A 23,774-nucleotide genomic window follows, 5' to 3' on the forward strand; every position below is an offset into this window, starting at 1 on the left:
CACAGTTTTGGTGTATTGCTTTTGATGGAACTGGAACTCAAGCATTGAAAAATCTTGACTGTTCCAGTTACTCTTGTTGTTGTTGTTGTTGTTTTTGAAATGCGAGAATACGCGCGCCTTTTGACGGTTTTGATGACACTCCTTACGCCTTTGCTCTGAATTTGGAAGATACCCGGCACGCTCTTATGGCGGAGGTTGTTGCTATGGTTTTGTTGCTTTGTCGTGATCACGAAAAGCCAGGACTGACTGCTCTGAATTGATTCACTGAAAAGAATGAGATATACCCCGAGAGTTAGCAACTTAGAGAAATGCATACTGTACGAAACTATATTGTTATAGTAGTAATTCGCGAATACTGGTAGCCAGTGGTAGGGTAGGGTGTGCATGTAAATCTTGTAAAGGCTTGTGTACTCGACGAAAGCAGCAACGTTCAAATCCTTTCCAAGAGGTGCAGCGCACTCGCATTTTACATTGGCGCTCGAAAGACGTGCAACTTGAGGGCTTTTTCTAGTCTACCTGGTTATCTAAAGTATATATATGCCAAGCATGTTGGTTCAGCTATAATACCTAGGTAGGTACTGTCCTTGTCCCAACTCCATCGCCATCTCGTCGCAGAATATCTATCCATCAAGCAGGAGACCCAGCCGTAGAAGAATTCCACTGACTCAACCTCAGCCGCTATCCATAGATGGTAACGGCAGTCGAAAAAGTGCTTCCCTTCCGTCCACTGCGAGAAATAACTGCCTGATTTCGTTCCAGTCCTGTTCCAACGCGATGCGGGATATCTGTCATTCATTCACAGTCACAAATGGCTACGAACAGGCGCCGGCACTGGCAGCGTGCGACTCTGATTTTGTGTTTGATTTTGATTTTGCACAGTTTGGGTCGTTTCAATATCAAACCCAGCATATCCCCTTTCTCTGATATCGGCCAGCGCAGCACGATACCTCGACAACCCGCCGAAATAAAAGCGGGGCGCGACGTGTCTCCCGGGGATATTCTCGCCAAAGAACCAAGATTTTGTTCTTGGAAAGAGAGTCGGGTCCGCGGCATCGTGGAGGTCTTTGGTGTATGCGTCTTCGGCGTCGCGGGTACTTTCAATGACCACATTATCGGTACCGCTGCCGGTGGTGGTCCGATGCGCCTCAGCACGAGCGATTAGGTCGGCAATAAAGCGCGCCCCTTCCTCCGTAACAGGCGGATTACTCGCGAATGGGGCGCCGGGTCCATTAACAAAGAACAAATTTGGAAATTTTGAGGTCGAAACGCCATGGTGCGTTTTGGGTCCTTGGCTCCAGTGATCTTTGAGAGTTGTTCCGTCTTTTCCGCGGATGTCGATGCGGTAGTACGTCCCGTCAGCGGCGTCGAAGCCCGTAGCCAACACGATCAGATCGACTTGGTGTTTCTTCCCGTCCGCCGTCTCAATGCTGTCGGCGTGCAGGCGCACTATGGGTGTCTGTTTCAGGTCGACGGCAAAGACGTTGTCCTGGTTGAATCGATTGTAGTACTGGTCGTCGGTCAGTGGACGACGAGCGAACCAGTCTGTCGATTTGAGGACTTGAGCTTTCTTGGGATCGGTGACGATCGAGTCGATTTTGCGATGGATGAAATCAATGGCGGCTTGGTTGGCTTTTTCGTCAGTCACAAGATCGGAAAAGCCGCCGAAAAGGAATCGGAAGCCGCTGCCTTGGATCCAGAGGTCTTGGAAGATTGCTTCGCGGTCTTCAGGACTGACAGAGGCGACGGTTCGCGCGGGCTCCGGAAAGCCCATCCCAGACAGGGACGTGAATACTTGCCGCCAGATGCGGTCGTAGTTGTCGTTGATGGTCTGGCGTTCGACGTCGCTGACGGTTCGTAGGGATGCCGGAAGCACGAATTGGGCGTGGCGGATGAAATGGGTTAGGGTTTTTGCTTTTTCCGCCAGCGCGCCCACCAGTTGGACACCGGAGGCGCCGCTGCCGACTACGGCGACTCGTTTGTCGATGTGGTTGTGCTCGCGGGGATTCCATTGGGAGCTGTGTACTATTTGGCCGCGGAATGTGTTGTTGTCAAGACCGGGCCAGTCGGGCAGGTTTGGTTTGTAGAGGTTGCCCACGGCGCCGATTAGGTAGCGGACTTTGAATATGTCGCCGGAACTCGTACGGGCGATCCAGAGTTTGGCAGTGTTGTCCCAGTGTGCGGCGACTAGGTCTGTGTTGAATTGGATGTGGCGGTACAAGTCGTGCTTGCGTGCTACTTTTTGGAAGTAGCTTTCCAGTTCGGGTTGGGTCAGGTAGTTCTTTGTCCAGAGTGTTTTGTCGAGTAATAGTTCTTTGTCCCATGAGTATCGGTATACGTGGCTTTCGACGTCGCTGCGGGCCCCCGGGTACCGGTTCCAGTACCATGTGCCACCGACGTCTGAGGCTGTGTCAATTGCTTTCACATCTAGTCCTTGCTGCTTCAGCAGGTATAGGGCATATAGCCCGCCGAAGCCGGTGCCGATGACTAGGGCGTCGTGGGTCCTTTCTTTGCCCATGGTTGATTTGATTTAGAGCGGATTTGCTTTTAGATATTCTCAAGGTAGAAGGTGGATTTTGGAGAGCAAAGACGGGAAGACCTGGCGTAATACAGGCCACACCGCTGTACCAGCTCACTCACTTGTAAGTGTTTCCTTTTTCCTCTTTTCCCCAAAGAACAATGACACAGGGCCATTGTATCTCAATCACTGATTGAGGCCGTAGCCTTCCTATAAAAGAGCCATTCCGGCAGGATGGTGTCATTCGCACTAGGTAATAACGACATGTATCGCGTGCGATGGGGTGCTGAAAACCAACTGGGAAACAACATACTGTACCTACCTCGGGTACCTGGTACACATGGTAAACACCCCACAGACACGCGCGGCGCAAGACTAGATGACAGTATCAAGGACTTACTTTTGGTAGTCATTAGCTGTCGTTATTAGCTCCAGGAGAGGGGAACCAACGCAATCAGTCTGTCGGGCAAAGAAGGGCCCTGTGGGATTGAGTACCCTTATGTTGGCGTGTCACGTCATTTTGGGTCTGGATGGCGGAGGGATCTTGTTCCGTAGGTCAGGAACCTGCCATTGTAGCTATCGGACGTTTCCACTTCTCGGACCCCGTTGACAAGGGTCCTTTCCGCACTGGCTGAGCAGATGGCGCGTAACTAGAAGGTCGAAAGGCGTCAATTTGAAAGAATAACAAAAAAGGTTTGCGTCTTCTGGTGTTGGAGGAAGGTAAGGAAGCTTGGGGTGTCTGACAAGCCGCCAAGACTTGGAAAGGGGCTGCAGCCTTGTCTGGGCTGCCTCCAACAACTTACAAGTCACGGTAACCAAGTCAGACATCTCTGTACATAAGGCACCAGATACAAGGGAAGATTGGCTGTAGTCCTACTATTGAAAGGGTAGAATGAACCGGTTGCAACTCCTCCAATGATTGTGCCAGGTGGGTGCGAGGCTGCAGGAAGAATAACTAAGCGAGGCTGAACGCGCCGAGGAGACTGTGGCTGTACGTGATTGGCCAAAGCTGGCCAGCGTCACATGCGGATGACTAAGCCACTGTCATTGTCCTGCGCGAGTCGCGTCCTTGCAGTGACAATACAATTAATCGTTGTAGACTCCTGTTTGGTTCTCCAGCAAACAATACGTTTCAACAACTCCTCAACAACATAAGGTCCTTTCCCTCCGGCTGATAATGCTCCCACGTCGCTGACGCTCCGTCCGTCTGTCATGCGACTCTCCGACAGAACACTCTCTGCCAGAGATGGCCGATTCCAACATCAAGGTCGGATGTACAATCCAGACTCAAGACGGAAGGGAGGGCATCGTGCGCTACATCGGACCGTTGCATATTGCGGCTGGAGAATGGCTGGGTCTCGAACTACCTGAAAACACTGGGAAGAACGATGGATCGGTCAAAGGCCAGCGCTATTTCCAATGCGCCCCGGGCTTTGGTATCTTTGTTCGCAAGGAGTCGGCAGTGAAGATTGTGAAGCAGTCTGGACAGGTAACAAAGACCAATGGCCCGTCAGGTGTCAATAGCACCGCGGCGAAACCCAGGCCTTCAAGCGGAGTGACTGCCGACGTCGCCAGAAGGAGGCAGAGTGTAATGAGTGCAGGCTCCAGTGCAGCGGGCGGGTCGAGGTTATCTATGAGGGTACATACATCATGACTGAGTCGTTGGTGGTATATTATGCTAAGCCATTGATGTATAGTCTCCTACAAAGTCTCCCACCAAGATCGTGCCCTCTTCTACCACTTCGAGCGCCTCGACCCCACGGACCGGTACGCCAGCAACGACTGCCCGAACATCCGACTCAAGTACAAAATCTAGATTGAGCACGACCGGGAGGACTTTGATGGGCCCGCCCACGTCCACAGTCAGGAGCAGTGCTTCCACAACCAGACAATCCATTGGAGGCGGTGCGGCCAAGTCGTCAGCAACAAGACCAAGCTCTGTGTATGGGCGGTCGTCATTAGCAGGCAGTAGGCTTTCTGTGAGCGGACGAGTTGCGTCGCGAGAGGATGAGCAGGAGGCGGCTCCCACAAGCACTGCCGCACATCGTTCACCTCCAATACGAGAAGAGGCGCCGACACCCGTCGCTGTATCGGAAACCGCAGGTGATGAATCTCCGGAGTCGTCGGCGTCGGTTGTCGAACCACCGGTCTCAAAGCCTCCGCCCAAGGAGCCAAGTCGTACTGCTAGTGGCGGCGCGCCTCCTCCTGCCGAAGACAAATCGAGACAGGCACAGGTTATCAAGGCACTGGAAACAAAGGTCCGCACGTTACAGAAACAGCGGCAAGAGGATCAGGCTAAACTGCAGCGGGTACAAGAGCTCGAGAGTCAGTCCACGCGGTACGAAGGTATAATACAGACTTTACAAAAGAAGCTGAAAACAAATCAACAAGAGATCCAGGAGCTGAAAGCCAAGTACGAAGATGCTGAGAGTCGTGCCGAGAAAGTGCCGGACAAGGCTGCCGAGCATGAAACTCAACTAGAGCTGGCAACCCTTGATAAGGAGATGGCCGAAGAGCGAGCGGAAATGTTTGAAGCAGAGTTGGAGGCGCTCAAGCTGAAGCATGAGGAACTCGAGCTTGAAGTGGAAATCCTCAGAGAGGAGAATCGCGAGTTGACTTCGGTTATGAGTCCAGAAGAAAAGGCAAGCGCGGGATGGCTTCAGATGGAAAGGGAAACAGAGAGGTTACGTCAAGCTCTGGTTTTGCTCCGAGACGTGTCACAGCAGAACGAAGCGGACTTGAAGAATGAAATCAAAGAACTCCAACAGAGCTTAGACGAGCTTCAACGGACGGCATCGAAATACGAAGATGTAGTCGCCAAGCTCAATCGATCCGAAGACACCAATCAGCACCTAAAGGAGCAGCTGGAAGCCGCCGAAGCGAATGACGATATGCTGGAGGCTATGGCGGCCGAACGGGATCGAGACAGAAACCAGATCGAGATGCTGAAGAGGCAGGTCCAAGATCTTGAAGAACATATTCAGGTCACAGACGAACTAGAGGCATTCCACGTGGATGAAGAGAAGCGTCTCCACTACCAATTGGACGAGACCGAAGCGATGCTTAATGAAAAGCAGCGACAAGCCGCCGAACAGGAAAAGATGATTGAGGACCTGGAGTACACCTTGACCAAGTTCCGGGATGTGGTCCAAGGTTTACAGAGCGACATTGACGAGCTCCGGCGATCCCGTGAAATCAGTGAGCTGGAGGCTCATGAGATGAGCAGCAAGTCTCGCGCGATGATGGACCTCAACCTTCAACTACAGAATTCGGCCACCAAGGCTCAGCTCAAAGCGATTGATCTTGAATTGGGTAAGATGCGAGCGGAGCAAGCTAGTCTACACCTCGAAATCGTGCAGTCATTCGTGCCAGAGTCATTCGATGTGGACAGAAGACCGATTCTGGCTCTCTTGTGCTTCAGGAGGATCATATCCAAAGCCCGCTTAAGCAAGACTATCCTGGCAGAGAAGACGCGCGACCGACCAGACCTGGTACAAGACAATCCTCTGTCCGTGTTTGCAGTTATGGAGCAGATGAACTTTGTTGCGAATCTCTGTGGCCGGTTCGTGCAGCATATGTCGAGTTGTTCCACAGCGAACTATATGAAGTATGGTGGGGCGCTGCCTGATTTGGAACCTATCGAGCAGACAATGAATGGTTGGATTGAAGCCTTGCGTCGCGATGAGCTTGCTCACGATGGTCCTGAGCATTTGCAGCGGATGGCCGGCATCTTGGTTGACCTGGCCGAAAAGCTGATCCCAGAGAGTTACGAAACCAAGACGGCGCAATTACTCTCGTCAATCTCCATGGTGGAGACTTACACAGAAAATGTCGCCAGCCAGGCGCAACTCCTCGACAAGACTACTCAGGGCATACTTGGGGTGCCGCGTGAGGAAGACGAGGTAGCGAGGTCTTTGGAAAAGCGGTTTGAACAACTGGGAATTAAAGCTCGCACGGTCAAGTACATATCGGGCAAGATATCGCACACTCTAGAAGACCTTCAAGCACGATCAATGTGTATGGGAGAAGCAACCTGGTCCGCTTTTGCCGAAGCTGAGGCTTGCGCCGAGAATTTGTCGCGTCTCACTCAACGGGTTGGCAACACTGTTCTGGAAACACTCAACAAAGTGGAGCGAAAGGAGTCCGTGACATATTCCGAGCTTATGGAAACGATAACGAAGGCTGCCGAGGAATTCCAGCAAGAACATAACCTGCACAGTGGCGGTCCTGTTGATTTCTTCGAGGCCACAACGAAGCAGTTGCAAGTTCTGCAGGCGAAAGTGGACGATCTCAATTCCAAATCCGCAGATCTTGCTTCGGCCGTCGAGTTCGAGAAGTTGCCGGCGCCCTGGACGGTGCGGGCCAAGGAGGTCAAGGCGCAGAAAGTGTTATCGCAAGATCTCCAGGAGGAGTTGGCACGACTGAAATCCAAAATCCAGGAACAGAGCATCCGGATCGGCGAGAAGGACAAACAACTTGAAGAGCAGCAAGTCAAGGTCGAATTACTGGAGTCTCGAGCCAAGGAGACCAAGGTCAGAGACGACAGCGTCAAAGCCATGAAAGAAGAAATAGAGAAGCTGCGGGAAGAAAATGCCACGGCGACGGAGAATCTCCGCCGACTTCAGACCGAATATCAGACCATGCTGGAAACGCAAGCACATGAACGATCACAGCTCGAGGCTTCCAAACAACGCAGTTTGTCCGATGGGCCGCCGGGCTCGGTATCAGGTGGCGTCGTGGACGAGTCGGCAATGTTGGTGCGCGCCAAAGCGGAAATGGATTTGCTCAAGGTCGAGATTGCCAGTTTACAAGCCTCTGTGCGGTTCTTGAAATATGAAAACCATCGGCTGAGAATTCCTGTGGGTGAGATCAGTAAGACTGCGGTCGAGCATGCGTGGTTGGACCCGAGCTATCTCAAAGCGAACCCTACAACGGGGGCAGACGGAGACAAGGCTGCGGCGGCCGAGCGACTACGACAAGAATCGAAAGATATGTTTGCCGAGCTTATTGAGTTGGCTAAAGTCTCAAGACCGATTAGACTTAGGTCCGGAGTGGATCTCGTTCACGTTGACCACAAACAAAACAAAGATGCAGCAACGGTGGATGATGGTGCTGCTGAAAAGAACAAGGGCCAGCACAAAGCGCCATCTTCTGCTTGGAGAGCCGGAACCGGACCCGACACAACCTTGTACAAAGTCCTACGGTGTAGAGAGGAACTGGAACGGTGGAACGAAGCCAAAGATGATTTGGTCAGGAGAGCGCGGCTCATGGTCCGGTCGGCGACCTCAGCACAAGCACAGCCAGGAATCGGACTTGGACTTTGGCGACACAAGGAGGCAAAGTCACTGGATAATAAGATGGGTTTGCCGTTGGGCTTTCAGAGCAATGAAAAAGACGAAAAGAAACTGGCGAACGCGTACAACCATGTTGGGTCTAAGATTGGAGAGTTTGATCCTTCGACTGTCACTGTCACAGCGGATGGAATTCGTGTCGTCTGATAGCGACGATTATCTCGTTTTGTTGCTTGTGGTTCTTCTTTTGACTTACCTAGGTTCTATTAGCATGTCATACTACAGCGAAAAACCTTCTACTGTTCTACACAGTACTACTTACTATCTTACTGTACATTGTCGGGTGTGTGGATAGTCAGTGGCGATAAAGCGCGCCGAGTATTTCATTACCTTCGCACTTGTTGCTTAATGGTACAGTACACATGCGTGGCCTGCAGTGGCTCTTGAAGTTTGGCTCAGCTTCAGCTTCAGCTTCAGCTATAGTTCCTGTACTTCTATCAATCTGCTGGGGCCGCTGCTCACCCTGTATATCAAGGTAAGATACTACCCTACTAGGACCAAGTATACTTTGGCCCGGTTTCTCCAGACCCCGGCTACTATCAGGTACTACTCGGATGGGTAGTTCGTATATCGGTGTCTCTTTCTCTCTCTCTGTCTCTCTCCCTCTCCGCGCTCCTCCAAGTAACACAATACAATACAATACAGTATAGTTGGACGGCGTGGTAGGGTGCCTACCTACCTACCTACCTAGATATTATGTCCGAAGCATTATTAGCCATTAGCCATTAGTCATTACCTACCTAGGCCTGTACTGTACCTCCTGGTACCTAGGTAGTAAGTAGTATAAGGTACCCAGACCCCGACGGTCCCAACCCTTTTGGGCTCACTTTTCGGAATTCTTGTACAGATTGATTAACAATCAACAATAAATAATGATTAGTTGAACTCGCCCGCCCGACTCCGCTGGGGAAAAGACGGCGGCACTATTAGTACAAATCCCTCCACACTGCCCCCACTCCCCCCGCACTGACCAGAGTCACCAGATTAAATACTTGTATTAGTATAGCGTTGTAGTAATTATTAGTACAACGTACAACATTGTAGACTATGTGGATCCTGACTACTGTATCCTGAATCCTGAATCCTGAATCCATAAGGTGTTGTACGATGTTGGCTTTGTACCTCAACCCGATTTCATCGTTGTAAATCTCGGCTCCGACTCCCTTGGACCAAAGAAGCCCAACATGTATTAGGGGGCGAAGATAAGGAGGCTTTTTTCTCTCATGCCTGCTTGCTCGCCCCCTTAATCATACTGCATTATTCAAGGTTGATGATGATGGATTCCAATTGCAGTGAGGCTTCCAGAATCCCAGCTGCCCAGCTGCTCAGCTGCTCAGGCAGTTTCAACTATGCACTCTAGATATCCATAGATATCTATATACAGTACTGTAGCAGTCTCGCTCTGCCCGGGCCGCGCGATATCATTCCAGCTAGCCCCAGCTGTTGTTCTCCCCCTCAATACTATCATTAAACTGCCGCCCTCGTGGCCGATATAGAGATTTGTATCATTATCACTATATCGTAGTAAAAAGAAAGAAAGAAAGAAAAAAAGAAAGGGGTTTCAGATCTCTCTCCCTCCCCAGATCGGACGTACTACTACTAGTGACCCTTCCTCCTCTTTCGATGGAACCTTGCCGGTGGATTGAGTACAAGTATATCCTTGATTCTTCTCTTTGGCTCCGACCCTCGAGTCTTTTCCTTCCGCCGGATCTATATGGATATGTCATATGCAGGGGTTGTGTTGCAACTTGAACATACCGTACAGAAATTAGTGAGGAATCAAGGCACCTAGTAGCCTAGAGGATATCATATCGCTCGTCCGTCGGAGTCACGGTGTCGAATTGAAAGATGAAGAGGGTTGAGGGCCGAGGCTTGCCTCCGTAGGCCGTAGGTTTTTGAAGCCGCGGTTTGTTTGTTGGTAGCTGAGCTGAGGTACCTACTACCTAGGTGGCGTAGGTTAGGTTGGTAGACTGTGGTGACCGGGGTAGTTATAGCTATACCTAGCTATAGCAGTACTCAGGCTTCAGTCTTTTCGCTTTCTTCGATAGGTAGACGGGAAGATCGACGGACGTACTCCTACGGCTGGCTCTTCTTCTATTGAGAGCGGTCTAGGACGCGTACGAGGTAGACGCGCGCATTGGGGGCGCCGTAATGTGTAAACGAGGTGGCAAGTTCGTTCGCGGTTCTTTGAGAGGTCTTGGTTCCCGTGCAACTTGAACCTTCGAAAAAGGAGGTCCAGTACTCACACCCTGCACCGCGTCAAGGTGCCTCCCGCGCAGGGCGGTTGATGGTGGGCGATACTAAGATTCGAATCCACAATTTACAATTTACAATTCACGCTGGAAACAAAAGGTCATACGTTAGTACGACTGCCATGGATGAGCAATTCAAGAAGCACACTGCCAGTGTACAATGTTGTACTCCCAAGAATGTACAATGTACAATGTACAATATAGGCCGCCTCAGCTGTCGAAGACGAACTGAAGCCTACCTAAGGAACTCAAGTTGTTTCAAGTTGTTCTGGTGACCCCTAGAGGAGAAAGACCAAGTTACCGGTTCCACAACACTCCTTTTTCCCTCCTCTTACACTATATACATTTGCTCCGATTCCGAGGAAAGCCTGTCAGTCTCTCTTTCACGAGAGGAAAAAGAGACCTTGCAGTAGTCAACCGTCAACGATCAAGGCTTCCGAGTTGCTCAGAATACACCGTTCAAGCACCCCACAACCAGTGCAGGAATTTGGCCCACCTACCGGTCGGAACGGGCGGATAAGTCTTCTCGTCCTCGTCGACCTCGTCGCGAGCGGTATCGAGATCGATCTCGTGAGCTGGATGGAGACCCCACCGACCACCACGGATGACGGAGTAGATCTTGTGACCGCAATAGAGCACCACCAGGATCGGGGCACTGAGGTAGGCAAACAGAAAGCTATCAGAGGCCCAATTGCCGTGGGTGAAGACGACCCAACCGTTTGTCTGCCAAAAAAAAGTCAGAAAAATACTTTTCAAAAGTGTTCTCTTCAGAAGACTTACCAGGAAAAGAAACATATAGCAGACCAGCGCGAACCAAGCAAGCGGCAGCTGCCTCTTGACGGCAAATGGCAGGGTGGAACGATCGATACCCCGAGCATCGATACCGCGCCGGAAGCCAATGTAGATGATTTGCTGGAGACCCATGTTCAAGATCCAGGTGGCGCCCGTGATGTTGACAATGTACCCAAAAGCAGTGGCTGCACTGTTGGACACGGACATGTAAGACAAGCAGCCGAATCCGACGACTACTGCTAGTGCCAGGATGGGTACGCCACGGGCCGTTTTGCGGAAGATGGCTGGAGCAGTTCCCCGAAGAGCTAGAGAGTAGAGAACACGTGAAGCTGTGTAAGAGTTGGCCAGACCACATGACCAGGCTGATGTCAGGATGGCTGCATTGACGATCGATGGAAGTGCTGGGATGCCCATGTTTACCATGGCCAGGACGAATGGAGATGAGCCAGCTCCTTTTTTGGAGGATCCAAGGTCTGGGTTGTCATATGGAACCTACAAAAATAGTGGAGATCATGGTTAGCAAATGTGTGTAGTAGTGAGAGTCACACTCGCTGGGTACTGGTAGTCAGACTCACCAAAATGCCAACGGCAAGGACACCTCCAATGTAAAAGACAAGCAAACGCCAGATGACTCGTCGAAACACATTGGGGTAAATGCGGCGAGGATACTTGGCCTCGCCCGCGGTCATGGCAATGTAGTCAGGGCCTCCGTATGCGTAGGCAGCGCCCACGAATGTCGAAAAAAAGCCGAGGAAATTGCCCCAGGTTCCGCTTGCGATGTAGTGGTGGAAAGCTCCCGGGTGGTTCCAATTGCGGAAGCCAAAGGCTTCACCCTGAGGATTGCCACCTACCATCGTGATGACTAAAATCACGCTGTCAGTTGTTCGGTTGGCTTCCCAGCAATCTGGTGTTACACTCACAAGTAAAGATCAAAAGGCCTATGATGAGGAAGACTTTGAAGAGCGAGAAGTAGAACTCTCCCTCGCCAAACCATTTCACTCCCCACACGTTCTGGAAACCTTCATTATCAGTAAATGTGCAATGTAGTTGTGGATTGGAAGCCAGCCTTACGAAGATGATGATCGAGACCAGGAAAATTGTGCACCAGACAGCATTATTTATGTCCGTATTCCAGTAGTTGATCATTCCAGCAACAGCAGTGGCTTCGGCGGCAACGGTGACAGCGTAGTTGTAGAAGACAAGCCAGCCAAGGGCAAATCCGAAGCTGTTGTCGACGAATCGGCTGGCAAACTCGACGTAGGATCCATCGATGGGTAGGTATGATACCATCTCCCCCATCGAGTTGAAGGCAATGTAGATAAGACCGCCATAGATACAATATCCGAGAAACAGACCGGCTGGACCAGCCTTTTGCAGCGAAGCACCGGTTCCGATCTATGCATGACAATAATGAGCACCTCTTCTGCAAGACGGGGAAGCTTCACTTACAAAGAGGCCGGTGCCAATGGCACCAGAGATGGCAATCAATTGAATGTGCCGCGGGAGCAAGTGTCGCTTGGTTTTCTTCAAGTCAAGGGTTTCGCTGTATCCGATCCCGCCATTGCTGTCGTTGGTTTCGACGGGATAGATCTCCTTTGGAGCTGCGGTTTTCTCTGAGAGCGACATTTCGAACCTGCAGCTGGGTCGGATGGGCTTCAGGCCTGGAGATGCACAGGTCATGGCCTGGGATCCACGAGCATTATATCCACAGCAAGTCTCCAGCAGTGGCCTCGTGGCGACAGTTGATAACCTGGGGGATCTGCATCGGGCAAGAATCTCCGTGCGAGAGTTGGGTACACCCGGCTATCGCTGGGTCTTATCCGGGGTCGCTGCGGCCTATCTTCAGCCGCTGTTCTGTATCTCCTGGACAGGACTCCATACAGCGTGCCAATGTGGAGAAAGTCTAGATTGTTTAAAGTTGGACCCCAATAGGCGATGCCCGGCCCAGGCCAACCTGCGGAGTTAAGTTGATAATGGGGCCCAGATAACTGCAAAGGGGTAGGCGTTTCCGTGGTACGGCACATACTAGTAAGGCTGACCAGATTGCGCCGAATACAACATTGTAACGTGGTACTTCCGGAATCACCTGCTGCCAGTACTTTCGGAAGAATCACCGAGACAGGTTGTAGTCTGGACTGTATACCAGTTCACGCACTGCAATTGATCAGCATGTTGGTATGTATGTTGGTATATAAGGTATGTTTGCAAGTTCTCGGATCTTTTACTCAACTTACCAAGGTTTGACCCGCGAACATCATTAATCGTACATATACCATCACAAGATCCAACCCTACACCAAACCATGTCTAAACAAACGCAAGAACTTCGTGGGGTCATGGTGGCATTAACCACCCCCTTCACCGAAGACGGCTCCCAGATCGACGTAGCTCTTCTCAAAAGCCACATCAACCGTCTCCTTGACGCAGGAATCCATGGCCTCGTCCCCGGTGGAAGCACTGGAGAGTTCACCGCCCTGAGCTTTGACGAGCGCAAACAACTTCTCGAGCAAGTCATCGAGATCACCAATGGCCGTGTGCCCGTGATAGCTGGAACCGGCTCTTTGAGCACCAAAGAAGACATTGAACTGGCGCGGCACGCGGCCAAAGTCGGCGCTTCGGCTTTGATGGTGGTGCCGCCATTCTACGACGCACCCTCTTATGAAGAAGTGAAAGAGCTGATGCGCGAAGTCCACCAAGCTGCCAATGGTTTACCGATTGTGTATTACAATATTCCTAGTGCAAGTGGCGTCAAGCTGTCGCCTTCCGAGATTGCAGGATTGTCGGAAGTGGGAGTGAAATATCTCAAAGATACTTCGGGCGACGCTCCTGCTCTGACGGAGCTGATTTTCGGACACAGTGATGAGATCACCACGTTTAATGGATGGGACACCCTGACTTTCTACGCTCTGGCAGCAGGGTGCAAAGGCACTGTCTGGGGAGCAAGCAACGTCATCCCAGAGTTGACCGTGCAATTGTGGGAAACGTTGGCGGTGAAAAAGGATCTGGTGGCTGCGGAAAAGCTGTGGAAGAAAATCTGGCCCATCTGCGCTTTCCTTGAGAGACATAACTATGCTGCGGCGGTCAAGACCGCGATGGAGGTGCAAGGCTACCGAACTGGTGGTGTAAGGAAGCCGTTTAAGTTGCTGGCCGACAAACATAAGGAGGAGGTGAAGGGTCTATTGGCGAATGTGTGAGCGGCGAGACCTGAGAAAATAGTATCTAATGCATCACAAAAGCAAGACCCAGTCTCGATGTCTCGCGGTCCGGTCCATAAAGTGACTGGACAAGAGAAGATTGAGGTGCCTTGTGCTTCGTCTTCATCTCGTCGCCGCCAGAGTGTGTGCTTTTGTTGGCTTGCAGCCTGATAGCCTCGGAGGCCAGTCTGTATATCGGTATACAAACACTGCTGGCATTCAGATGTTGGAGTTAGACGAGGTAAACAAAATTCCAAAATCTACAAATCCAAAATATTTATGGCCGAGCACTGTATGCTGTCGACAACAAGTCAAGCGAGGACCGTTGCAAGTTGACCAGGATAGGACGACGCCGTGCTACAGTACCTGTACTCCCATCACTAGCCCAGTAGTATGCCATAGCCAACCACCTCATGCGGTCATAATCCTGACAGGAGGAGACGGTGGAGTACACTGTACAATGATGTTGTACATCGTGATCCAGCTTCAGCTCCTGACTCGCCTGTTGCAGCGGCCGGCCGCCGGGAAAGCCTCGCATGGAGAAGCCTGCCACCGGCGGGAAAGGTTACGAATAATTGAGGCGTTATTAAGGGAGGTATCCAACTACAGTAAATGTTCGAAAAAAACGGCACAGCCCCGCATTCTCGATAATCCCTCAACAATGCGTGATACACGCAAATTGACCTGTATCTGCATCTCTAGGGGTATTCATACGTTATATATATATAGAAATACTCGTAATTAGCTCCTCTTTCATACGATATATATACTAAGTGGTATTAAGTCTCTCAGTGCCGTATATACTAACCTTTAGCAAGTTTCACTATATTTATCCTACTATCTATACTCTTAATCGCGTTATCGATTAACTCTTACGGTAGGTTATCCTATTCTATAATAATTGCTCTCTTAAGTGCTCTAAGGTCCTCTTTACTCCTACCGCCGTCTAGTAGATATAGGTAGTTCTCGATTAGCTTCTATTTTAGTATCGCCTAGATATTCTTAATTAGATTAAGATCTAGCGAGTACGGTAGCTATTTAAGTCGAGGTATTAAGTTTTCCTCGAACTATTCCTTAATAACGTTAGTAGTATAAATAGATACGTTATTCTATATAAAAGTTATACCCGATTACTAGTATCTCTAGATTTACTCGTCGAGTACGGCCTAATAGGAGCGAGCCGAGAAGCTATTTCGCTTCGTATTACTATCTCGTACTATAATAACGAGATCTAATCTACCGCCTATCTAAATAGCGCCCTATACTATAATAGAGATATCTCTTTCTTTAAGGTAAGGCTCGATTATCTCTTTTTTCCACTTTTCCGCGAGTATACGGAATACCTAAGTAGGTCTCTTTCTAGAGCCTCTTTCGAGAGAATACTCGTCGCTAAAAATAATAGTAGCCTACTCGGCTAGGGTCTAGTTTTCTCGCGTCTTAGCCTATAACTTATATACGTTCGCGTTATTCTAGGTTAAGAGAGGTCTCTTCTTCGCTATCTAGTTCGTAATACTATATTTTTTAAGTATTCGATATAGCGTAGATCTTAAGAAACTTAATCCGCACTCCGCGGCGAGTCGCGCGTAAGTAATCTTTAATTTAAGTCGTACTATACGTAGAATTACCCGCTCGTTACTATACGCTTAATATATATAGAAGGGCGTCTAGAGCGTAGTTATAAGATAGACTTGTTTCGAAGAGGAGCCTACGTAATAGTATTGTATACCGTACGCATTAGAATATTAAGACCTATACTTATCTGGCGCCAGGAGCCGCCAATAGCTCTCGCGCCTATAATTTGCGCGCGTTTATAGGGAGTTAACTCCTTAAAGGGTACCCTATTAGGAGATATAGCCTATAAAGGCCTCCGTTATTGAGATATTACGTGTTGAATAGGAAGAAGGATTGAGGGTGTAGACGCGTGAACGCGAAATAACGCGTGGTGTGCCATTATTTCTGAGACCCCACTGTAGAAGTCCGTCGGCTCAAGAAGCGGGAGCCACCTAGGTGGGAGCGGAACTCAGAAGTGAAGAAGTGATGCGGTGATGGATACATTAAGGTGCGCGCCCGAAGCGCCCCTTGTCCTCTTTGTAGCAGCATTCAAGCTCGGAGGAAGCTGATTTGACTCCCCAGAAGCCAAGTGTGGCAGTGCATCTTGGCGGCAATGGGGATGTGCTTGGGATGTGCTTGATGCCTGTAGTTAGGTACTATGGGGGAGTCTAGGGAGTCTGTGATCATTGGTACAGGCAACACGACTGGCGAGTATCTCTTACCAACTCAGCTAGGAACCTCCTCTACCTATACAATGGGTAGGACCTGTAGTTGTAGGTGCCTGTGATATAATCCTACCTAGGTACCTAGGTATGCGTTGCGTAGCGCCCTGCACTGCATGCACCGGCACTGCATGAACCCAACCCCTCGTTCCTGTTGTCGCGTTTTTCTCTGAGGCAGTGCCACGTACGGCCGGAAAGCAAAAAGTCTCTCACTGCACTTCAGACCTACCACAACTCGAATAGATTGAGAGGACCACTGGCACGTCCGGGCAACCAAGCAACTTGAACTGTCGATAGAGCCAAGTCGGGCCAAGTACTTGGCGAGCCATTGGTAAATCACTGGCACCGGCATTTGATCCTGGCGCTACATCGATCGAAGCCGCAAGCAGAACACTGGCAGTCCGCAGCGTGCAACTCGCTGCATCAGGAAGCTCAAGCTCAAGCTTCACTGCAGCAAAGCACGGCGCAACCACCATCAGCAGCAGCAGCACCACCACCACCACCACCCACTGACCATCCCGTCCACTGCTTACTACAACTCTCGGATCACTTTTTTGGTCACCTTTCTTGCTCCCAGCGCATAAATCTGCACTCCAGCACGAATGGGTATGTCTTAACCCGACCTTGAACCTCATTCTGCCAGTGTGCATCGGTCGTCATCCTCCTCCACTGCATCGTCCCTGCTGTCCGTCACATTTCTTATCCCCGTGCCTGTGCACTTCCGACTCCCGTCTCTCTGTTGACATCACCGCTGACTGATGGCTGCCTCCAACAATGTAGCTGCCACCAAAATCCGCAAAACCTTTTACCTGACAGGCAATGAGAGAGAGGCCATGTCTCATCGAGAAGACGGCGCCAACGGCGATGTCGAACCCCATGAACGAACCGGCCTCCTCAATCGCATCGCTACCACCGACTCCGGAACCCCATACTACAAACATGAAAATCGAGTAATAAGATATCCGTTTCTCGTCGGACACATTACAACGGAGGTTTTGAAGACAAACTATGTCAATGTTCTCTTGGTGTTTGTGCCCATCGGCATCCTGTCGGGTGTGCTGCACTGGGCTCCAACCTTGCAGTTTATTTTCAACTTTATCGCCATCATCCCCTTGGCCTCGTTGCTCGCCTTTGCCACAGAGGAACTGGCGATTCCGTTGGGACAGACTATTGGAGGATTGTTGAACGCGACATTCGGGAATGCGGTTGAATTGATTGTGAGTAGCCTACTCAAGAGATGGTTTTGTTGCTGCTGACGGACGAATCTAGGTGAGCATCATCGCTTTGCGCAACAATCAAATCCGTATCGTGCAGGCCAGCATGCTCGGGAGCATCCTGTCCAACATTCTCCTCGTCCTTGGATGCTGCTTCTTCATCGGCGGTATCAGGTACAGGGAACAGACCTTCAACTCCACCGTGGCTTCGACCATGTCCTCGCTCATGACGGTGGCCACCTCCTCCCTGATCATTCCGGCCACTCTGTACGCTGTCATGTCTGACAGCAAGGCACAAGATGATAACATCATGGTCTTGTCGCGCGGCACCTCGATCATCTTGCTCCTCATCTACGTGGCATATCTCTACTTCCAACTGAAATCTCATGCCGACTTGTTCGACGATGCCGAGGCACAGGAGAATGACAACCCCGAAGACCAATTGCTAGGACCATGGTCGGCCGGTGTTGTTCTGGTGATCATCACTCTACTGGTCGCCTGGTGTGCAGAGTATCTTGTCGACAGCATTGACGCCATTGTCGAAGAAGCCCACATCAGCAAGACCTTCATCGGTCTGATTTTGATCCCCATTGTAGGTAACGCTGCCGAGCACGTCACCGCTGTCATTGTTGCGTGGAAGAACAAGATGGATCTGGCCATTGGTGTGGCTATTGGATCGAGCTTGCAGATTGCCATCTTCGTCACGCCGTTTTTGGTCATTCTGGGCTGGATCATGGATCGGCCTATGACCCTCCATTTTGAGACTTTTGAGACGGTCTCCTTCTTCCTGGCCTCGCTGGTTGTCGTTCTTTTGATTCAAGACGGCAAGTCGAATTACCTGGAGGGACTGTTGTGTCTCGGCATGTACATCATCATCGCCTTGGCATTCTATGTCCTGCCAGAAGATGCAGGGTCCGGCTTGAATCCCGGCAAGTTATTCTCCGATGGGGACTAAGAAAGAGTTGCCAAAGGGTTGTCGAAGAACTAACCCAATCTACCTGAGGATAATGGGTCGGGCCAGGAAGTCGAATCAGGCTTCCGGTGTTTCTTTCTGTGATGCGCCTGTCATTATTGCTCTGCTTGGGCACTGCAATGGCATGGCCACGCATCAGCACCTGCTGCCAAATTGAGATTGGAAATTGGCGTTGGGCAGAACTAGGTGTGTGACATGCGTTAGCTGGTTCGTTTGTCAATGGTTTCGTTGAGTATTCCTCAAATGGTATCTGAGAACAAAGAATAGGAGTGTTGGCAGAGATTATTCCATGCTTTCACGTTTTATACGGCCGATTGTTAGTAGGCAAGAAAAAGACTGAGCGATGGTTTGACTGAGTTCCCATCTTGTTAGATGACTTATTTCACGATTCCTCAGACCAAAACGTATGTACAATCGATAACCTTGGAATGCATTGCACGGTGACGTTAATCGTAGTACACGGAGAAATATATGGATCACGTGACCAATCGGACCACTCGAACTCTGAAAAGCTTCGTCCAATCGGGCACCGGACCACAGAACTGCCTCCAATCGTGCATTACTGCGGTCGATGAGCATCATCACCACTCTTTGACAGATTAGTGTGGTCACGACGACGGTGACGAGGACAACTACCGGCTTTTGTTTTCCTTTTCCTCTCCTCCAAAGATCTATCATCCTGCACATCAAGGACTCGGCATTCGGTGACTGTGCGACGGCCGACGAGGAAAGAGAGGTGACTCGTGGTCAAGAAATACCTCCTTGACGCAGACGCTCCTCTCATTGAAGGGTCCGACTCGAAAAATCGCAGCCACATCGGCGGCGCCTTTTTCGTTCCAGTGATCGAGCGAGTCGATCGAGCCCCGCGAAGAGAGACCGAGGCCATTGCAACGGCCACGACTGGATTTGATTAAGAACCACAAGTTCCTTCTATCTACCTACGTTGTTGCGACACCTTACATTCGGTCCAAGATGCCTTCCCGAGTCTCGATCCTGAAGGCGCGGTGCTCATCGCTAGCCATTCGACCGAAGAGTCTACCGAAGAACCGATGGAGCAGTATCGGTAGTCGTGCATATGCTGCGCCTGCAGGCTTTCACCATCAACGCAGAATGGCAAGCGATGATGCAAAGAATCCAAAGAAAACGCAAGCTTCAGAAGATTTCAAGGGGCCGACCCAGGATGCGTTGCCGCATATTACGGAAGAAACGGCTGCTATGGATAAGATTCTAGGAGAGACGCCGCCAGACATCGAGCAGGGGACACCGGTGCAAGAGATTCTCAAACGTGACAAAGAAGCTCAGAAAAACGCCCCCAAAGTGCTCAAAGACAGCATTAACGCCGAAACCAATAGCTCTGGCAAACCTCCGGGGTCAAGATCATTTTCGACTTTTTCTGCTTCTCGATTTGGGTCCCGATCATTCTCAACCATTGCAAGACGCAATGCAGAAGCTACAGCAGAACTTGTCCGATTCGAAGATACCAGAGCAGTAGGCCTCGAGTACCCCGACGCCGGCTTCGGTCACAAATTCCCTTTGCCGGATATCACCAAATTTCCAAAGACGAACCACATCAAGAAACGGTACGACGAGGTGTTGGAGCAAGTTACGCGGAGTATTATGCGACATGGGAAATTGAGTCGGGCGCAAAAGGTGAGACTTGATTTTCTTTTTCTGGTTTGGGCTTTTGGGGTTTGCTCCCCTGCTGTCCATCAGGTTTTATGGCTTGCTGACAACCGTCGTTTTAAAGAATATGGACGAAATCCTCGACAATCTCCGCAAAGCCCCCGTTCCCTCCGCAGGAGAACATGGCTTGCTTACCGATCTCCCGCGTGACGAGCTTCCTCTCTCGCCTGTTCAGTATTTGACTGCCATTATTGACTCTGTGGCCCCTCTTGTGCGAATCCGACAGTTGAGAGGTTTGATGGGTGGCGGTGCGTCTATGCCTGTGCCTGTTCCTTTGAATCGACGGCAACGACGTCGGGCGGCCATTCAGTGGATTCTTGCTGGTGCCGAGAACAGACGGGAAACCAGACTTGCAGAACGTGTATCAAAGGAACTTATTGCCGTGGCTGAGGGGAGAGGGTCGGCATGGGAACGGAGACAGAGGGTGCACAAGATGGCTATTAGCACTAGAGCCAATGTCAAGACTATGTTGCAAGGACCGAGGAAGAGGGGAGGTGGGAAATAAATGAGAGAAGGCCCGGGATTGGCGGGCGTGTTGTAAGCCACCTATTTGATTGGGGGAGGTCTCCAGGACCTTTACAATGTTGTGAGAAAATTAAATTGGTTCTGTACGAATGGGTGCTGAGATGTGCCTGTGTATATGTATACATATATCGTGTCGAACGTTATGGTACTGTTGGACTATAGTAGAGAGTGTACACAGTACACGCGGTTACTCGGGCCTTAAGTGTCTCGTCATTAGACCTGGGGAGACGACCGGGTTGACCAGAAGAAAAACCATAGATGCTTGTTTCATACCAAGCAGTGGGAGTCGAATGGTACCAGGAGAATCTACCTAAAAAGACAAGCCTGAGGCTGCCAACCTGAATACCTGAAAGGATTTCGAAGTCCAGCCTCGTCACATGACGAGGCTGAAGCTCGGGACCTCTGGCAGCCTTATCATTGTTATTGTAGATACTTTACTCCGAGTCGTTTGTGACATTGCCGAAGTGTTTATGTATCTTAATCCTCCGTAATTTCCCATCTCGTTATTTTTACCGTGTACGGGTAGTCAGCTCTACGCTTGGACGATCAATTTGATTCCGATCACTGCTGGCATGCGAGACTGTCGGCGCGTGTTCCGTTGGACGAGTGAGTCCTCATACGGACACAACCATATCTTATGTTCTATATGATTTGAATACTATACTGTGCCATTACCATATGGACATGGCTGCCAGGACGGACGTCACAAACTCAAGTACACTTTGGAACTGGAACTTGGATATCGGGATCTGAATCTCCGGCTGGACCAGGGTTCGACTTTTACTACGATGACTGCCATGGCCAAGGTTAGGGCCAGCATTGGGATCAAGATCAGGACCGCCAGCAGTAACGTCGGTAACATGACCACGTTCAGCGCTACGACTACGACTACGACTACGACTACTATGCGAAGAAGGCCGAATTTTAGCGTTGGATCTAGCGAACGCTACTTCTGCTCGACTCGATACCGAACGGGCGGGTTCCAAAACTACCACCATCACCAGGAGTACTTCTACCGCCAGTACCCAACTCCAATGCTCGAGCGTCAGCAGCACCGGCACCACCGGCACCAGCGACGTACGCACACCGTCGCTGGGAGATACACCTCATTCTCATCCACTCGCTCATTTGGAAGCGGCGGTGGCGGCGTGAATGGCAACAGCAACATTTCCTCACGACAGAGGCAGAGACAGAGACAGCTTCAGCACAGTTATCCCATTCCTCTTGTCCTTTCGACAAGACTCTGTGCTTCGATATCACCGAGTGTTCCAACGCAAGCGTCTTGGGGAAGGAAATACTGCAGACACGCTGGAGCTGGACGCGTTCGGTTTCAGTCTTCTAGTGCCGCGTCACATGTCCTACATGGACGAGGACGGGAAGTCGACTACAAACTACACCAGCAACAGGAATTGCAACAGAAGAAGCAACAGGAGCAACAGGAAATGCAGAACCACGACAAGGCCGACATTGACATCGTGACCAGGCCAGTGACAGCTACAGCGACATCGACACCGACAACGACAGCCACAGCTACAACTACACTGAAAGAACCAGAACCAGAACAAGAACCAAAGCCAGAAGAACCAGTTCATGGCGCTACGACCAATGACAATAACAGTGACAGTATAGCCCCGTCTCCATCTCCCTCTCCATCACCATCTCCGTCTCTCCACCACTTTGAATTCAATCAGCACCACAACGATCTAGCCTCTTTCCTCCACCACGCCCGCCGCACCGGCCTCTCCCCCTCGAGCACAGTGTATACAGGGACATGCTACGAATATCTCGCGCAGGAAACACTGCAGAGGTACGGATTTGAATTGTCTCGTGTTGGCGGACGGGGCGATCGGGGCGTTGATCTTGTTGGAGTTTGGCGATTGGATTCGAATAAAAACACTGGTACCGACACAATCAACACTCCTACGACCGCCACTGATAGTAGAAGTACTCCCACTAATACCACTCCAATATCCTTCAACGTTCTCGTCCAATGCAAACGTCTAACAGGCAAACACGCCAAAATCGGTCCAAACTTGATCCGTGAACTTGATGGGGCTGTGAGGGCTGCGAGACACAGTTACTCTTCACTTACTGCTATTACAAACTCGAACTCGGTTCCAAACCTGAACTCGGGTCCAGTCTCCGGTGGGACAGGTTCAAGACCGAGTTCAACGCTGGGTGTCCTGGTGGGCACGCGACCCGCCACAAAGGGCGTCGTGGAAAGTATGAGAAGATCAAATAGGGGGTTGGTTTGGATTATGATGGAAGAGATTGGACTTGAACAAGACCAACAGCAAAACCTTGACGGTGGCGGTGGCGGTGAAGAAAGTACACATACACCGTCTGTCCGTGGAATCATCAAACAGATTCTCTGGAACCAAGCTGCCCGCGATTTGGGACTCGAGGGAGTCGATGTGGTGAAGAGAATTCTACCTGGGGGAAGAGATGAGGTGGTTTTGATGAGGTCGTGAAATAATTAAATAACTAGCATCCTGAAAAAAAAATCAATATGAACAAAATAAGAATGTCTGATTTGGCTCGGTATCTGGCAGAGCTTAAGGTATGGTAAATGTAATCCATCCACTCGATCGAACTGATCCGACCAATAAACAAGTCAGTCAGTTCACTTCACGTCCATCTTTTGCTTGTGTTGCCCACGAAACACGCAGATATGGTATGGCATACCATATCATGACATATACCACCTGTACCCGTCCACCAAGACCGAGGCCAACGTCAAGTCTGCATTCAACGTGGCAGCCCTCCGAGAGCAGTTGTTTTCACCACGGAGCGTCACGGCCACGTCAAACCGCTTTTCTCAGCTTCTTTGAGATACAGGTAGCCTCTCTGCTCCCATTTTGACTTTCCTCTTTCTTGCTGATGGCGGCACATGTCCAGTCGATTCGACTCGAGTCAATCCTTCTCATTTGAAGACGGGCTGAAGTAACCTGCCTCATCTCATCCCTTCTCACCTTGTCCGCCTGGGCGGCCGCTGGCCAGAAC

The 23,774-nt window shown here is 50.5% G+C and overlaps 8 protein-coding genes across 10 annotated transcripts; 5 read left to right on the top strand and 3 right to left on the bottom strand.

Annotated features, from left to right (window-relative positions):
- Positions 1-386: 386 nt before the first annotated feature.
- On the bottom strand, positions 387-3,430 carry HMPREF1120_06003 (cyclohexanone monooxygenase). Of its 3 annotated transcripts, XM_009160198.1 has the most exons (3): positions 3,319-3,430; positions 2,966-3,165; positions 387-2,914 (listed from the first exon to the last, which is right to left on the bottom strand). In XM_009160198.1, exon 3 carries the CDS (start codon positions 2,513-2,515, stop codon positions 803-805), a length of 1,713 nt encoding a protein of 570 aa, XP_009158446.1. In that variant the 5' UTR covers positions 2,516-2,914; positions 2,966-3,165; positions 3,319-3,430; the 3' UTR covers positions 387-802. The 3 variants fall into 3 exon arrangements, with proteins under 3 accessions (XP_009158446.1, XP_009158444.1, XP_009158445.1); XM_009160196.1 differs by having other exon boundaries at positions 2,966-3,430; XM_009160197.1 differs by having other exon boundaries at positions 387-2,846; positions 2,916-3,430.
- A 331-nt stretch (positions 3,431-3,761) lies between these two features.
- HMPREF1120_06004 (dynactin 1) lies at positions 3,762-8,013 on the top strand (the record flags this gene model as incomplete). The annotated part of the gene is made up of 2 exons (XM_009160199.1): positions 3,762-4,154; positions 4,213-8,013. The coding sequence occupies 2 exons, from the start codon at positions 3,762-3,764 to the stop codon at positions 8,011-8,013; spliced, it is 4,194 nt and encodes a 1,397-aa protein (XP_009158447.1).
- A 2,216-nt stretch (positions 8,014-10,229) lies between these two features.
- HMPREF1120_06005 (AAT family amino acid transporter) lies at positions 10,230-14,652 on the bottom strand. The gene is made up of 7 exons (XM_009160200.1): positions 13,145-14,652; positions 12,360-13,064; positions 11,982-12,305; positions 11,831-11,921; positions 11,486-11,772; positions 10,899-11,402; positions 10,230-10,841 (listed from the first exon to the last, which is right to left on the bottom strand). The coding sequence occupies exons 2-7, from the start codon at positions 12,588-12,590 to the stop codon at positions 10,578-10,580; spliced, it is 1,701 nt and encodes a 566-aa protein (XP_009158448.1). The 5' UTR covers positions 12,591-13,064; positions 13,145-14,652; the 3' UTR covers positions 10,230-10,577.
- HMPREF1120_06006 (dihydrodipicolinate synthase) lies at positions 13,213-14,103 on the top strand (the record flags this gene model as incomplete). The annotated part of the gene is made up of 1 exon (XM_009160201.1): positions 13,213-14,103. One exon carries the CDS (start codon positions 13,213-13,215, stop codon positions 14,101-14,103), a length of 891 nt encoding a protein of 296 aa, XP_009158449.1.
- A 1,735-nt stretch (positions 14,653-16,387) lies between the features above and the next one.
- Positions 16,388-17,173, bottom strand: HMPREF1120_06007 (uncharacterized protein). The gene has a single exon (XM_009160202.1). It carries the CDS (start codon positions 17,024-17,026, stop codon positions 16,586-16,588), a length of 441 nt encoding a protein of 146 aa, XP_009158450.1. The 5' UTR covers positions 17,027-17,173; the 3' UTR covers positions 16,388-16,585.
- Positions 17,135-18,545, top strand: HMPREF1120_06008 (Ca2+:H+ antiporter; the record flags this gene model as incomplete). The annotated part of the gene is made up of 2 exons (XM_009160203.1): positions 17,135-17,593; positions 17,646-18,545. 2 exons carry the CDS (start codon positions 17,135-17,137, stop codon positions 18,543-18,545), a joined length of 1,359 nt encoding a protein of 452 aa, XP_009158451.1.
- Positions 18,546-19,535: 990 nt separating this feature from the next.
- HMPREF1120_06009 (30S ribosomal protein S5e) lies at positions 19,536-20,751 on the top strand (the record flags this gene model as incomplete). The annotated part of the gene is made up of 2 exons (XM_009160204.1): positions 19,536-20,213; positions 20,311-20,751. 2 exons carry the CDS (start codon positions 19,536-19,538, stop codon positions 20,749-20,751), a joined length of 1,119 nt encoding a protein of 372 aa, XP_009158452.1.
- An 817-nt stretch (positions 20,752-21,568) lies between these two features.
- On the top strand, positions 21,569-23,242 carry HMPREF1120_06010 (uncharacterized protein; the record flags this gene model as incomplete). The annotated part of the gene is made up of 1 exon (XM_009160205.1): positions 21,569-23,242. The coding sequence occupies one exon, from the start codon at positions 21,569-21,571 to the stop codon at positions 23,240-23,242; it is 1,674 nt and encodes a 557-aa protein (XP_009158453.1).
- Positions 23,243-23,774: the final 532 nt, after the last annotated feature.

Source organism: Exophiala dermatitidis (genome assembly GCF_000230625.1).
Source record: "Exophiala dermatitidis NIH/UT8656 unplaced genomic scaffold supercont1.5, whole genome shotgun sequence".
Lineage (NCBI taxonomy): Eukaryota > Fungi > Ascomycota > Eurotiomycetes > Chaetothyriales > Herpotrichiellaceae > Exophiala > Exophiala dermatitidis.

Coding starts and splice junctions, on each gene's coding strand:
- HMPREF1120_06003 (XM_009160198.1), bottom strand. CDS start 2,515: ATGGGCAAAGAAAGGACCCACGACGCCCTAGTCATCGGCACCGGCTTC.
- HMPREF1120_06005 (XM_009160200.1), bottom strand. CDS start 12,590: ATGACCTGTGCATCTCCAGGCCTGAAGCCCATCCGACCCAGCTGCAGG. Junction 11,922..11,981: donor TGGTCTCGATCATCATCTTC/GTAAGGCTGGCT, acceptor GAAGGTTTCCAG/AACGTGTGGGGAGTGAAATG. Junction 11,773..11,830: donor AGGCCTTTTGATCTTTACTT/GTGAGTGTAACA, acceptor GCGTGATTTTAG/TCATCACGATGGTAGGTGGC.
- HMPREF1120_06007 (XM_009160202.1), bottom strand. CDS start 17,026: ATGCACACTGGCAGAATGAGGTTCAAGGTCGGGTTAAGACATACCCAT.